General features: G+C 55.9%; 1 protein-coding gene across 1 annotated transcript in view; it reads right to left on the bottom strand.

Moving 5' to 3' along the window:
- Positions 1–15,669, bottom strand: part of PLXND1 (plexin D1) — a 49,458-nt gene that overhangs the window by 14,421 nt on the left and 19,368 nt on the right. The window contains exons 6-19 of the mRNA XM_019746786.3: positions 14,882–15,059; positions 14,616–14,724; positions 14,068–14,170; positions 8,455–8,559; positions 5,618–5,707; positions 5,319–5,412; positions 4,173–4,327; positions 3,178–3,329; positions 2,303–2,402; positions 2,068–2,207; positions 1,141–1,308; positions 969–1,059; positions 420–683; positions 183–332 (exon numbers count right to left, since the gene is read on the bottom strand). Of these exons, the coding sequence (XP_019602345.3) occupies positions 183–332; positions 420–683; positions 969–1,059; positions 1,141–1,308; positions 2,068–2,207; positions 2,303–2,402; positions 3,178–3,329; positions 4,173–4,327; positions 5,319–5,412; positions 5,618–5,707; positions 8,455–8,559; positions 14,068–14,170; positions 14,616–14,724; positions 14,882–15,059 (1,899 nt within the window). The remainder of the gene's footprint in view (positions 1–182; positions 333–419; positions 684–968; positions 1,060–1,140; positions 1,309–2,067; positions 2,208–2,302; positions 2,403–3,177; positions 3,330–4,172; positions 4,328–5,318; positions 5,413–5,617; positions 5,708–8,454; positions 8,560–14,067; positions 14,171–14,615; positions 14,725–14,881; positions 15,060–15,669) is intronic.

The following is a 15,669-nucleotide window of genomic DNA, read 5'->3' as shown; positions in this document are numbered from 1 at the left end:
AAATTCTTGCCCCTCAGTTTCCTCATCTGTCAAGTGAGGTTGTAAAGCTGCTTTGTTCTATTTGCCTGAGCTACTGAGTATGAAAATGTTCCGCTCCCATGTTCGGGCGCAAGGGGCAGCTGCTCGGGTAGATGGGGCTGGGGTTCAGGTCCACTTCTGCCTCCAGTGCCCCGTCCACTCACCGTGATGGGCAGCTGCCCCTCGGCTGTGCCTAGGGACTCGTTGACCGAGCAATGGATGACTCTCTCTGAGATGATCTGGATGTCGCAGGCCACTTGGCCTATCTTGACACGGTACTCGTGGCTCTCGAGCCCTAGGCTGTCCTGCTCCTTCTGCGGGAAAGGAGGTGGGTGCTCACTGAGGCCCGTGGCTGAGCCTGTCCCTCTTACTCCTCCTACCTGGCACCTGCTGGCACTCACATGGATGACCAGGGTGAGGGGCTCCCCAGGGTGGTGCTTGATCCACTTCTCCCTCTTGGCCGTGGAGAACTGTGGGTCGGGGAGGTAGTCCAGGCGGAACCGGCTGCCACGCTGTGTCTCCTCGGGGTCTAGCAGCTCCTCAGCCACTGCCACCTCATCGGCATAGGCCCGCCCATTGATGAAAAAGTCCACTGGTGCCGAGGCATTGCTCAGGGCCCCAGGGGATGGGCAAGTGATGAGGGTGGAGTTGAGAACCTTGCAGAGCTGGTGGGAGAGGGTCATAGGCCAGGGGATGGACAGACAGACATGGAGAAATGGGGAGAGATTGATGTTTAAGGAGACACAGAGAGACAGAGAGGGAGAGATGGAGACAGGGAGAGACGGAAAGATAAGAAGGGATGGGGAGACAGACAGGAGACAGAGACAGACAGAGAGGCAAAGAGATAAGGAGAGACAGAGACGGGGAGACACAGCAGCGTGAGGCCTGGTCAGTCCGGGCTGCGGGCCACCCCCACTCCCCCGCCTGCCTCAGTGCCTTGCCCCCCTCACCGTGGGCTGCCGGCCAATGTGGTGCACAGCCATGGATACATTCTGCACCATGTGGAAACGCTCACCAGCCACCGTGATGGTCCTGCCACCGCTGTGGGGACAGCAAGCCCCATCAGCCCAGCTGCAGCCCCAGAGAGCGAGACCCACCTGGGGGCTGGGGGCTGGGTCTCACCTGACAGGGCTGCGGCGGGGACTGATGGCTGTGATGACTGGGTTCTGCATGTACCAGAAGGTGAGGTTGCCACGCACGCAGCCCCGGTGCTCAAAACGCACACACACGGGCACTGGGGCTGGCAGCACACCCCCAGGCACCGTGCAGGCAATGCTGGTGTCCGTGCGCCTGTGGGAGGGCAGCAGACATGATCATCAGGGTCCCCACCTCTCACTACTTGCCCCCCTATCACCCAGGGGCACAGGCCTGTGCACTCGGCCTGGGTTTAAGGCCTTTTCAATCGGCCTCCACCTGGTCTTCTGCCCCCTTGTACGTAAGTCTGTTGTTTCTGTATTCCCACTGCCACACTTTGCAGGGGCTGTCCTCCCCACTGCGAACACCCCTTCTCTCTGACCCTGCCTGTTCTTCCCAATTGCCCAGTCCCACCTCCTCCAAGAAGCCTTCCCAGAGCGCCTGTCCCAACTGGTGCCCCTGGTAAGGACCCTGTCCGAGGCCTTGAAAGCCCAGACTTTTCTCCCAATCCCAACCCCAGTGGAATTCTTATTTCCGGTGGGAGTATCTGCTATCCTGAGGGCTGAGATGTGTTGGGTTCATCTTGGTGTCCCCAGAAATGCCCATCGGTGGGGCCTGGTACACAATAAGTGCATAATATAGACAGAGCTACTTCACCAAGAGCCGAGGCTCTCAGAGTATGCACAATCATCACCATTTTCACTGCAGTGGTCACTGAAGGGGCACCGACTACTACTTGCTGGGCACAGAGGACTTCCCACGACTCACTGGTACTGGTCTTACCAAATGAGAAAACTTGAGGCTCAGAGAGCGGAAACGCCTTGGCCAAGGGGTAGTGCTGGGATATCACCCCCACCCCTCCAGCCCCCTGGTTTCTATGGGCTGGAGGAGGGTGGCTGGGCTCAAGGGGCTTACACAAGCTCTGTGCAGGGCTCTGTGTCATTCAGCAGAACCTGGAGCTCGGAGCCCACGTGGAGGTCACTCCCGTGGATGGTGACCCTGGTGCCCCCGGCCTTGGGGCCCATGGCAGGCTCCAGGGAGTGGACCAGGGGCAGCTGTGGAGTGGAAGGTAGGTGGTCAGGCCTCGGGCCAACCCCTTAGGCATGCACCTGGTGGGGTGGGCGGGACGGTGGGCAGACGCCTCCCTTACCACATAGGAGAAGCGCTCCCGTGACTTGCCCTCCTTGGAGGCGTTCACCGTCACCACGTCGGAGAATGCCCCTGGGGCTGGCCCTGTGGCGCACACAATCCTGGGGGAGGCATCTTTGGTCAGGGGAGCAGCCAGCAGATCCCGGGGGCCAGGCAGGCACTGCCCCATTTTTCCTTTGAACAATGCCCCCTACTGTACCCCAGGGTGTGTGAGTTCCCCATGCTTGCACTCAGCCACCCACTCCTCCCACGCACAGCTAAGGTTGGCATTCAGCTGGTACACACCCAAGGGCATTACCCCCTTGGTTCCCTATCAGTTGGAAAACAGCCACTGAGTCTCCTAAGTTTCACCCTGGCTCTTTCTGGGGACCACCCCCTACCTTACAACTTTCCCACAATTCTGCAACTATAAGACAAGGGGTTAGACAAGATGGTCTCTTAGGACACTTGAAAATTCTCTGACCATGAGGACATTTTCTGGATGGACGCCTGACTTATGGGCTCCCGAAAGGAAATCCAATTTATTCACTCTCCACTCCTGTTTCCTAGAGCCCCCTGGGCCAGGCCCCACAGCTGCAGGCCCAGATCTTTGCACGCCACAGCAGCCCCCATACTTTCTCAACTGCGTTTTTTCCACCAGAGCAAGGCTTCTGTGGAAGTTGGGCTGGTCAAAGCGAACACGGGAGGGCTTCCCAAAGGAGCAGGCACTTGAAGGATAAGGAGTAGTGTCCTGAGCAGAAAGGTGGGAATGGCTTGAGTAAAATCCAAGAGACCTAGGAGGGAGCTACTTCTGGGGACAGAGAGATGGTTGGCACTGCCAGGTTGGGTAGGGCCTGGAGGTCACGTGAACGGCCCCAGGGGTTGCCCACTCCTTACTCCTCTGACACCGTGTATCTGTCGGCCAGTGGCTCACAGGCCACGCTGCCAATCCACACTCCATGGGCCACGTCGCTGAGCCGCCGGCCCAGGTTCCTGCCACGGATGGTCAGCAAGGTCCCGCCGTCCAAGGGGCCACTCAGGGGTTCAATCTGCCAGGTGACCAGAGAGAGGGGCAAATGGGGACCTGAGGTAGGGATGCTGGAGGCTTCTTCGCCACTGTCGCAGGCACCCAGGGGAAGGCCGGGCCCTACAGACCCACCACTTAGGGGAGAGCATTGGGGCTACCGTCACTTGGGAGGTCACTGAGGCTGCCAATGAGTATGTGTGTGTGTTACTGAGCCCACTAGGGTCTGGGGACACAGAACGTGCGGACAGAGTCAATGCTACCTGGGGGAGTGGGGTCTCCTGAGGACACCGAGGTCCACTCCCAGTGGTCACATCTGACCACACAATCCTGCATTCCAGCCAGAGCTGACTGAGCCTGGGAGGGCACCTGATCCAGGCTAAGCCAATCAGAATCCTTCCCTGAGACTTTTCATATTTAAAACAGAGGCTTGGGAGTAATTGGCAATCTCAATTATCACCATATTAGCAAGGTTTTCCTGCCCTGGCTATAAAACTACACACACTCAGCCCAGTATCTCCTCCACCCAACTCCCAATGCCCTGTCCTGCTATTTTTCTTCCTAGCAGTTACCAACTTGTATACATAAATGATTTCCTTATGCATTATTGCCTGTGCCCCCTGCCTACCCACAACAAAAACATTAGCTCCATGAGGGAAAGTATTTTCTTTTGTTCACTGCTATGTCTCCAGCACTGAGCAGGGGCCTGGCACCCAGCAGGTGTTCAATAGGTAACACTGCATGCGTGTGCCTAGGCATGAATAAGCACATGTGTTAGGGGTCCATGAGCCCAGGTGGGGCGGTGGTGCAGGTACACGTACAGGGATGTATGTACCACAGGCTTCCATGGTTGGGGGAGTGTGCTTACCGTTCGGATCTCAGGGGCAGGACAGGTGCCAGGCAGGGGCTGCAGGGGCCCCCGAAGGCGGCAGCCATCACTCCACACACACAGGTGGCCTAGGTCCTCCCGGCCCAGGCACTGGGAACAGTCGGGGCTGCCCATGGCGCAGTTATAGACCTCCACTGGGAAAGACACAGAGGCAACATGGGCCAGCACCCCCATTACTGCTCTCCCCTCCACCTCGCACTGTGGGTCCACCCAGAGGCAGGTCCTGGTTCTGAGGGTCAGGACCCAGTGAGGTTCTTAGTACTTTCTCCAACACGCCCCCCACACCCTCAGGGCCTGTGCTAAGCACAGTGCAGCTACAGCCTCATTAATATCATTCATGCTCGCTGTGATTCTATTAGATGGGAGCTGTTTATTAGCCCTATTTGACAGATAAGAGATGAGGCTCAGAGAGGTAAAGTGACGTGCCCAAGGTCACACAGCCTGTGCGTGGCAGAGCTGGGATTCATACCCAGGCCTGAGTATGTGTCAGTGGGTGTCTTTACCCCACAGCAACGCTCCGGGACGCTGAGGAACACTGAGCAATGTGGGCTCTACAGGCCGCAGACACTTGAGTGATCCAAGGAGTCACGTGGGGCACACTCTCCAGAAACCCAGTGTGCAGGCTGGTTCTAAGGCCTTCATGTGGGCACGGAGGGAGATGTCTGAGTCTCCCCATGAACAGACAGCCCTTGGAGAGTTGACTCTAACATATGATTACAGTAAGGACAACCACCACCACTTCGGGGTGCTGGCCGCCCCAGACACACTTATAAGGCTTTGAGAGCATCATATTAGCAAATCCTCACCAAGCCCTCTGCCAAAGGGCCTGTGCCCTCCTTTCACATGGGGACAATGAGGCTCAGAAAGGGAAGGGTAAGTATATGCCCAAGGTTGCATAGCCACTGGCATAGAGATGCACCGAGGGCATGATGCCTGGCCCAGAGCAGCTGCTCCATCAGTAAGTACTGAGTGACCAGACACTGAATGGCAGGGCTGGGATCTGAGTGTCCATGCGTGTTGGGGGGTGGCGATGTGGGGCATCTATGCAGTGAGCACTCCCAGGCTTAGCCCCACCCATTGCGGCTGAGTTCCTGGTGGCCATACGGGGTGGATGGGGGCTCCAACCTGTCATGGGGTCAGGGCTGTCCAGGAATCTGGCTGACTGTCCCTTTAGTTGTAGGCTGAGTGGAAACACCTGGCTCTTCTGGGTCGTGTGTAGCTGCAAAAAGGACGGGAAAAAGTATGAGGGGTGTGGATGGTGTCCAAGTCTCTGCTGGGGAGGGGATGTCATGGAGACAGATGAGGACAGGGCTACTGGGAATGCGGGAACCAAAAGGAGGAAAGAGGGAAGATGGGAAGAAGGCAGTGCAGTATCTGGACTTGTGCAGGTCTTCTCCTGCCCCCTCTGAGGCCACACCACTCACCACCACTTGGTTGCAGCGTACAGCTGATTCATTCACCCACACAGCTTCAAAGATCTCCTCCTGCCCAAAACTACATTCAAGAGCTGCACTCTGTGGGAAACAAGGGGGTGGCGTGGGGGGAGTTGGGTCAGTGCCCACTGCCCTCCACCTCCATCATGACATCGTGAACTGCTGCCCTGAAGAGTGGGCTCCATCCTACTATCAGGCCTATTCCAGGGCTGTACCCTCCTCCAGAATGTCCTTCCTGGCCTCCATGTCCAATGTTTGAGGGATGCAAGGAGAACTTTGGCTTTGTGCTCTCCACGCCACTAAAAGCCTCTCCAACATCCCTTAATGGCCTAACCTAGGGCCTTTCACTCAGCTCATAAAGTGCTAACTCCTTAGCAAGACCAACATTCAAGGTTCTTCCCAGTGAGATCCCACCCACTCTTTGAACCTAACACCCCCCACCACCACCACCTGTGCTCCTCAAGGTCCATAATCCGGCCACACCAGGACACTCCTGGACATGGCAGACTATTCTGCCCTCAGGCCTTGCACCAAATCTGTTCTTCACCTGAAAGGCTTGCCTCCCCTTTTGTCACCGAGCGAAACTCCACACAACCTTCAAAATCCTGCTCAAATATCCCACATTCAAAGTTTTCCCAGGTGCCCCTCAGATCCAGCACTCCTCATTTGATCGTTCACCCAATCACTCATTTAGCAATAAATATTTGGGTGTGTGCTGGGGGCGCTATTAAGCTCCTAAAGCCTGTCCCCCACCCCCCGTACGTCAAGAACTACCCTTATCCCGCTGCCCAGGCTCTGTTTCCACCTGTCCCCTCACCCACTGGTGAGGTTTGGGGCTGGGTCTTAGCCCCTCTGACACCTCCAAGGACAGCAGATGGCAGTTTAAAAAGCTCAGGTTCTCATTGTGTGTTCATCACCCAGAGTCAGTTCTCCTTCCATCACCATATATTCGATCCCCCTTACCCTCATCTCCCACCCCCCACCCCCAGAATTGTACACCTGAAATCTATGTAATTTTACTAACAATTGTCACCTCAATAAATTTAAATTTAATTAAAAAAAAAAAAAAAAAGCTCAGGTTCTACTTCATACAGGCCCGTGTTCGAATCCCATCTCTGCTGCTTCCTAGCTGTGCAACCCTGTGCATGTGGTCCTCCTCTCTGAGCCTTGGTTTTCTAAACTGCAATGAAATAGGCTTCCCTACTCCGCAGGGTTGCTGAGAAAACTGGAGCTCGCGTATCTTTAGTGGGTGGCATACTGTGGGTGCCTAATATATGTTGTTATTAGCATGCAGGAGGTGCTCAATAAATGTTTCTTGAGCGAATAAACAGGGTCCAATTCTCCAGTCTCATCTTGTCCTTGGCCCAGCACAGAGCTTCCAGGGAGTAATATCAGTAAATTTTTGCTGAGTGAACAAACTCAGGTTTCATGAGTGTTAGGCCAGCCACGTGGCAGGACTTCCTGTTTATGTCCCTGTCATTGGCAGATGTGACACTCCGAGGAGAAAGCAGATTCAGTAACCTCCCCCCTACCCTGCCCCCTCTCCCCCTTTGCTCTGAAGCTAACACAGGAAAGTGGCTGTTGACAGGGCTCAAAGCTCATTTGTCCTGGCAGGTTGGTCTGTCCTCTGAGTCCCTGAGCTCAGGACACGGCCACCGTAGGGACTGTAGGGCCAGCCTGTCCTGGGGACCCCCAGGGTGTAGGCTCAGCAAACAGGGCTGCTGCAGAGTGCATACAGGGGGCTCTTCCCCTGCCGGCTGTCCTCAGTGTTCTAGAAGCAGACCCAGGGACAGGAGGGCAGGGATCACTGAGGCCCAGTGAGGATAGACATGTGCCCCCCAAAAGAAGTAGCCAGGAGCCAAACCCAGGGGTTGGGCCTCCCCATGCCAGGTTCCTATAGTCCAGGGGAGCAGCACTACCCCCCAAAACATCCCAAGACCCCTGGAGGCTCGGCCCTAACCACTGCAGGGCAGAGCTTGAGGGCCAAGGGCAGTCCCTGCCTGCCCCTCACAGAGCTCCAGCCCAACCACAAGGCTGCCCGACACGTCCCAGATGCCCGGCACGTGGCCTCCACGTGTGACAGCAGGCCCCCGCTTCCCTGTGGAAGTGACAGATGGCGAGTCCCCAGGAGCTGGGGAGGGGGGTGGCTGGCATGCTTCCAGGACTCATCAACGCTTCCCACCCAGGATACTCCTCCAGGAGGGACCCAGAAAGGGGCGGCATCCCCTCCCCCAGCCCAGATGGGCAGTGGGGGAAGGGAAGGCTGGCTGCAGGGAAGAGCACTCAATTGGGAGTCCAGGGCTAGGCTGCAAGTCTAGTCCAATGTCATGTGGCCCAGGGGCATCAACTTCCCCTTTCTGGGCTTCATTTTCCCCATCTGGACAGTGGGGCATGGGTTGGCAAAGGGGTTCTCTGGCCATTCTCCAGGGAAAATGGAGACATGTGTCCAGGGGTCACAGTTCAGCCTGGGGGTGGGGTGGGGGATAGCATGGGCAGTGACTACCATGGGCTGGGGCCCGGCTCTGCCAAGGGAATTTCAGCGGGTAGGGGAGTCTGGGGATCCTGGACAAAGCGTTTTGAAACCCAGTGGGTCCTGGCCAGGGTTTCCCTCAGGCTGCTGGTGCCCTGCTGTCTGTCCCCTTGGCCTGGCCCTCACCACCCACTTCCCTTTCCCTTAGCCCCATGCAACTAGAGCGGGGCTTTCTCCAACAGAACATGGAAATTCAGAGTAAGGAAACCAAGCATGGGTGGTGGGTCCAGAGCAGGGGGCCCCACGTGGGACTGCACTCTCCCAGCCCCTCCCCCACCAGGGCCTGGCCTCCACTTACCTGGAAGAACGCAGCGTTGGCCAGACGCACTGGGATGGTCTGGGAGCCACCCGTGGGCATAGGTGCCAGGGGTGAAGGCAGGATCTGGGGGCAGTCCTGAGGGCTCTGCAGTCAAAACACACAGGGATGGGGGTGACCAGGGCATTTCAGAAAAGATAAGCTTCATGGCCACCCCAGCCTGCCCATGCAATTTTGCCTCCCTGGGGAGGCGCCAGTTAGACGGTGTTATGAGAAAACACTAGTAACAAAATCATAAGAGCCACCAGCACCAAGCAACATGTCAGCGCCTCCCACACACCATCTTATTTGATCCTCGTGGTGACCCATGGGCAGGAGGGTCTACTGGCTCCATTTTACAGATGAGGAAACTGAGGCACAGAGAGATTAAATAACCTGCCCAGTGATGGAACCAGATCCCTCTGTGGCTGTTCAACTGCATGCCTCTCAGAGGAAGCCAGGAAGCTGAGGTAGAGGGCTGGCCCCACACCCCATCTCTGGGCCCCACCTTTCTCAACTGTAAAATGGGGGGCTGCACTCTCCGAGACGCCATCCAGCTCTGGAATGCCGGTTTTCAGATGACGCATGTAAAATGATTTAGAAAAAAGAAACCCCGACTTCTGAATGGCCCATGAAAAATGGGCTGTGAGGGCCTTGGTGCCACCAGGCTCCAGTGGACAGCCCTTCCCACCGCCTGGACACAAGTCACAGCCCCTGGGCAGAGGGGCCAGCTCCCAGAGTCCCACGGCAAAGGTGGAGCCACTGAGGCTGTGGCGCATGGACTACTTCAAAAAAGGAAGGGAGAGAGGGAGGGCGGTAACCTGAGGTTCAGAGAGGTGGAGGCTGCCTGAGGTCAGAGGGCAGAGCTGGTTTTTGAGCTCCCATCTGTCTGACTCCCCGGCCAGGGTGAGGGGCAGAGACCAGGGGCAGGGACCAGGTGGCCTGAGCTAGGAAGTTTGGAGCCCCCATCTTGCCCTGAGTTCCCAGTGGGCTCTGTCCTGCTTCCTCACACCCCAAGAGCCAGACCTACTGGGACCGAGAGAGGGGCATATTGGGGACCCTGGAGCAGCCACAGCCTTACCAAGGGGCCAGCACCCTCCAGCCTAGGAGCTTCCTGCTCTGCTCTCCTGCTGCCCAAATTGGGTCGGGGATGATCCATGTGTCTGTCACTTTGAGGTCACCAGCCAGGGCCAAAGGCCTGTAGGCATGGAATTTAGAGGCCTTCCTTCCGGGGGTCTCTTCTCCTTACTGTCAGTCAGGCAGGGAGCTCCTTAAGGAGAAGCTCAAGGGCCCAGCATCAAACCAGACCTTAAAGGGACATCAATGCCAATAACTAATGGTCATGCTGATGACAGTGGCAGCTGCTTGACACACGGCCCTCACTATACCTGGACGGTTCTTAGCACTTGGCCCTGTATCAATTCACCAAATCTTCCTCCAAGCAACCCTATGAGATAGGTACTATCATTACACCCAGTTTACAGAGTAGGAAATTGAGGCAAAGAGAAGCCAAGTAGTTTGCCTAAGATGGGATAGACAACACAAGAGGGCTCTAGTTGTCCAGACCACTTGCTGACCACCAGTCCAGAAATACTGCCCAGACAGGTGTTTCCCTGGGAGCAGTGCCTGCAGAGCATGGGGGCTTTGGCAGAAGAAGCGACATGCCAGGCCTGGGGAGCTGACTACATGGTGGGGCTGGGAGGTAGGAGCTGGTTCCAGCCCCCCGGTGTTGCTGTTCCTCTCTGAGCTGCTGTCCTGTGCTGCCTCATCTGTACACCCCATGGAATTTCAGAAAATGGAACCCACAGGTTTTCAATCAGGTTTCACGGTTGCTGCCAGTTCTGCTTTGCAGCTGGCTGGAGAGCCAGTGGCTCTGTCCCCCCAACTCCTCTCCACCTGTGGGTATGTAGTCAACAGGAGGGGCTGGGGGTGAAGGTCAAGGGAGGGGGAGCTCCCACAAGAGGCCCCCAGAAGGAATGATGGGAGACCATCTCTGAAGGCCCCGTGACTCCCCTCTGATCCTTATACCCCATGGCCACTTGGATACTTGTACCCATTTTACAGAGTGGAACCAAGGCTAGAGTGCTGGCACAGCTTTGCCCTCTGATGCCTCTCCATAGGGACAGCTGGTGTATCTGCCTCCAAGCCTGGTTTGTCCTTTGGGGAACCTCTCCCACCCCTAGGACTGTGGTTTGGGAAGACCTTATTCCTTAGACCCAGGGATGGGTGGGTGCCCCAGACACTCTGGCCTCAGCAATTGGTTCTGGGAGTGTATGTGACCGCAGTTCAGCCAGTGAGACTTGACTATGGGACTTCTGCAGAACCAATGAGAAGAAGCTCTTGCTGTTTCCCAGGGCTGCCGGGGGATCAGGAATGGCCTGGATTGGCTGGGCCCATCTTGCTACCAGGAGGGAGGGCCTGACTGAGCATCGAACCCCCCCAAAGGGGTAGGGAGGTCCCTGACCACATTGTTGGAACCCCTGGATCCAGCTGTGCCTGAAGATGATGCCAACCCCCAAGATTTTTTCACTCATCTGAGCCAATGAATTCTGTTAGGACCGAGCCAGTCTGAACTAGGGCTTCCCTACTTGCTACCAAAGGATGAAGGCCTCCCTGTCCTATTCCAAGCCAAGCCATCAATGCCTCAAAAAGAGGCTGAGTAGCTTCTCCCTTTGCTGGAGCACAGCCTTCAGGCTCAGGGAACCAGGAGTGGCGACAGACGTGAGGGCAGCAATGCCGGGAGCCACAACAAACCCGAATGTGAGCCCAGCACGTGCCAGTTCCGAGGGCCTCACCTGTCCCACACTGGAACTCACAGACTCTCCCACATTTTCTACTAAGTTCAACGCTCAAGAACTGGTGTTCCCATCCAATGGGAACGTGATCCCACCTGACCTGTTCCCTTCCTACTTCCCACACCCCCCAGCCCCCCTAAACTGCCCCCACGTTCCTACAAAACCACTCTCCACACTGGCTCCTAATGAAGCTGAGCTTCATGGAGGTGTCCATGCCAGGCTCCCCAACAAGGGAGCCCGCCTTCCCACCTGCCAAACCCTCCCACTTCTAAGGCCTAAAGTCATACTCCTTAGGGAAGCCACCACTGGAGAGGCCACACCACACTTGCACAACTGAAAGTGGAGGATGTGGCCAGCTTCCTCACTCCCCTCGCCTCCTCAGGAAAGCTGGAACCCTGCTCCCAATATCCTCTATGCCCTCACTTCCTTCCTCTGGGGCCCACAAGGAAATAGGGAAGTGACGCAAGACTCAGGCCCTAGGTCCTGCCTTCCCAAGGACAGTCCTTGGGCCGAGCCCAAGCCCATCACCTCCTCCCAGCTTTTGAGGGGTCCAGGAGGAGGTACAGACCCGCTGCCTGCTGTCTGACCAGAGGCAAATTAAATGGCAAATTAAGCATCAGTTCTGAGCCTTGCAAAGGCCTAGGGAGGGGGTTGCCTCTTCTCCTTCTAGAGCACCATAATCCTCTAAGACAGGCCCTTTCTGTGCCCCCACCCCAACTCTTGACCCACAGAACCACAGACCTAGAGGGGAGCAGGTTATGGGAGCACAGCCAAAGCAATACCTCCAGGCTGGTAAGCTATGCCTGTCAGAACCAGGCACAAAGGTCCCCTCCCCCAGAGAAATTCTCTCTGTCCTACATAAACTTTAATGAGCACCTACTATGTGCCAAGTATGAAGTCAGTGCCTTACAGGTCTAATTCCAGATCCCCACCACAGCCTTTGAAATAGGCCCCATTTTACAGATGGGGAAACAGGCAGGGAAGTTTAGTAGCTTACCCAGGATCATACAGCCACAAGTCACACCTCAGGTCTTGGCTCATGATGGGAAGGGCAGAACTATGTCTAACTGGGTTTTTTCCCAGTGCCCAGTACAGATTCAGGCATACAACAGGTACTCAATAAATGGTGAACACACTGTGTTGAGGCTGGGTCCCCCTTGCCCTGCCACTCTTCTAGCTTAGAGTGCAGGAGGCAGACTGCCAGCGCAAATGCTTCCCGCTGACATTCATTGAGTCCCTACCAGCTCACAACGTTGGGCTGGGGGCTAGAAGATGTGGACCCAGGACAGGACTCAGGACAAGAGCATGAGACCTGGTTGGCCCAGACTGGAAATCCCAGCGTTCAGCACAAAGGCTTGGAGCCTCCTCTGTGGTTTGGCCACAGAACCTCCACTGGGCCTCTTTCCCAGTGAAGAAACCCACATTTATTGCCTCACTGCTTTGAGTTAAACATTGATCCTGCTAAATTCCCCATTCTCAAAGCACTTCTGAGGCTCAAACAGGAGAGCCTGAGACCGGAGGACTCCAGGTGCAGGCCATGACATGGTACCTGCCGTGGGGAGACAAGGCTTCAAACATTCCTGACTAGGTTCTCTTAAGCCCAGTGCCAAGAGGCTGGGGCTGCTTCCTGGGATGCATGTGCAGAGTGGGGCCCCAGTGACCTCCTTCTGCTGGGAGCCAGGGCACCTGGGTCATATTGACTCCCTCAGTTGTGCTATCTGGAAAATGGGTGGGAACATCCCTTTCCTAGAGAGATGAGCTGAAGTCAGGAACTCAGTACCTCACCTGACCCCTCGCAGCCCTGCTACAAGCTAGACAGCCCAGCAGCCAGCTGACAGGGGAGGAGCTCAGCAGGATCCTAGCACCCGCCCCGGTCTAGCCATCCCACCTGGTTGGGCATTACCACCCCAGGCAAAGTCTTACGAATCCTGTTTGGTCATCCCTGACACAAGGCTAGGCTGGGTTTAGAGGCTCTTCGGGCAAAGGCGAGGGGCCACCCTACAAGAACACACATCCTAGAAACAACCAGCAGTAAGGTATGTGGTATTTCCATTTGTGTTTTTCTTCCTATTCCTTCCTCTCTCACCTCACTGCACCTGGTGTAACTGCTTAAATCCAGTCATCCCGTAGCACTAGGGAGGGGCCTCCTCCAGCCAGTGCAGAATCACCCTGTGGAGCCTAAGGGAATGAGCAAAAGGATCTGGGAACGTGTGGTTCCTGAGACTAGCTTGCCCTCTTCACACAAGGAGAGCCCGGCGTTCCCTGCCCCAGGGTCCCCAGTGCCAAGTGGGGCCTTTTCAGCCCAGCTCCTGATTTTGGGAAAAGGGGAGAACATGTGGTCCAAACAGAGAGTCTTGGATTCAAGGCCCAAGCCTGATACTTCCTGACCCCCCAGGGCTGCTGAAGATGTTGAAGGTAAAATTGAAACCTAGCCAGCATTGGCCTGGTGAGTGCAAAGGTGGAAGTACAAACTGACTCGGGCTGCCTGGAGCACAGCTGAGCTAAAGGCGCAAAAAATAAATTGGCCACACTATCACCCCAAAATGCCATTTCTAAGAATTGGTCTCCGGCAAATAACCAAGGCTGTGCATAGTGCCCTGGCTGCACTAGAACACAAAAAAGAAATAGGAAGTGATCACTACGTCCAATAACAGGGAATTAGTGAAATGCACTATTATGTGATGAGCCCAGCACAGCTTTGAAATCTGGTGCCAAAAAAGAAAATTAAATGACATGGAAATGTTCTCAACATATTAAATGAAAAAAAAAAAAAAGGTAATGAAACAGTGGAAGCAGAGGGCATTCCCCAGGCCCGGCTTACCGTGGGATTTGGTGAGGCCGCACAGCGAGACTGATTGGAGACACAGGTGTGCTGCTGGATGCACCAAAAACAGGACCACTGTGCCGACAGGCAGCTGGTGCACCTGGAAGACAGGAGGCCCCTCAGATACTCAGCTCCCTACCTCCCACTTCATCCCTGCCCCCAGTAACTGCAACCCAGGGGGCAGACCCTAGCACTGGGGAAGAAAGTCTTTCTCATTATCAGAGCTGACAGGAGGGGTTGGGCACTTTGTAGGGTAGTGAGCTCCACACTGCAAGAGGTATGCAAGGAGGAAACAGGCAAGTGGGGCCTTTAGGATACTAAATTAAGTACAATGAAAGCACTTCTCTCTGCCCCTACCAGCCTAGGTGCTCACAGAGGACAGGCACTTAAGTGATGAAGAGTTTGCTGCCTAAATACATGAGTTGGCGAGTGAACAACTGCGGGTCTTGTCTGCTCCTAGGACACTATCATCTTTCTCCCAAAGGCCTCCCCAGGAGCGAAGACCTCCTCCCACCACCCGGAAGCAAGGCCCCCGACCCACTCACGCTGTGTGGGGGTACACTTGGCCGACGCGGCTGCAGTCGTAGATGGTGAAATTGGCCTTGACAATGTTCCGCCTGTTGACCCTCACGGACATCTCCACGGTTACATGGTCTGCAATGGATGAGGGGAGCCAGGGAAAGAAAGATGAGGGGGCAGGGGATCTCCACTGACATAGGAGGCCTGAGATCCACCATTATACCCCGTCAGGGCCGGGCATCTGAGGGCCCCCACATGGCTGTCCCCACAGCCCATTGCGTGGAGAGCCTACCTTGGTGGGGTGGGAAGGGTGGGAACTGGTCCTTCGGCAGGAGGTTGCAGTAGGCGATCTGGTGGCCAAAGGCAGGGCCTGGCACCCGGGCCACAGTGCGGATGTTGTTGCCATAGTCACAGGCCATCTCCATGCCACTGAGGCTGGGCAGGCTGCCGGAAATCTGGAGGATCATGCCCTAGAGGCAAGGGACCCTTAGCTGGGGGCCGGCCCTTCCCTCACAGCCCTGCCCCCAGCCTAGCAACCCCGGGAGAACAGGTGGCTAGGACTCCGGACTGCAGCCTACATGTGACCCCCCGGGCCTCAGTTTCCCCATCTGCAAAATGAAACTGATCTTACAGGAGCCAAGGAGGTGCTGCGTGATCTGGCCCGTGACCTCTCTGACCCCAACCCCTAAGACGCTCTCAAATCTACCAATTTTGTTCTCACCTCAGGGCCTTTGCACTGGCAGTACCCTCTGCCCAGATACTCAATTTGGCTCACGCACTTCATATCTTTGCTCAAATGCCACCTTTGCAGTGAGCCTCCCATGCTGACCCGGTCTAAAATGTCAAAACACCCCCACTCGATTCCCACCCCTCTCGGTTATGCTTTCTTTTTCTCCATTGTACTTATCACCATCTTGACATTTTATCTTGCTTATTCTCTCTCCCTCCGGAGCACGTCAGCCCCTCAAGGGCCAAGGGTTTGTCTGTCTTTTTCACTGATGTACCCCAAGTCTAGAACTGCTCTTGGCACAAAGTACTCAACAACATACTAGATGAATGGATGGATGGATGGATAAACCT

The sequence above is a fragment of the Rhinolophus sinicus genome, chromosome 5 (assembly GCF_057876585.1).
Source record: "Rhinolophus sinicus isolate RSI-liver-muscle chromosome 5, RSI-T2T, whole genome shotgun sequence".
NCBI lineage: Eukaryota > Metazoa > Chordata > Mammalia > Chiroptera > Rhinolophidae > Rhinolophus > Rhinolophus sinicus.
Note: the sequence above shows the minus strand (reverse complement) of the source record. Positions and strands in the feature narration are given on the sequence as shown.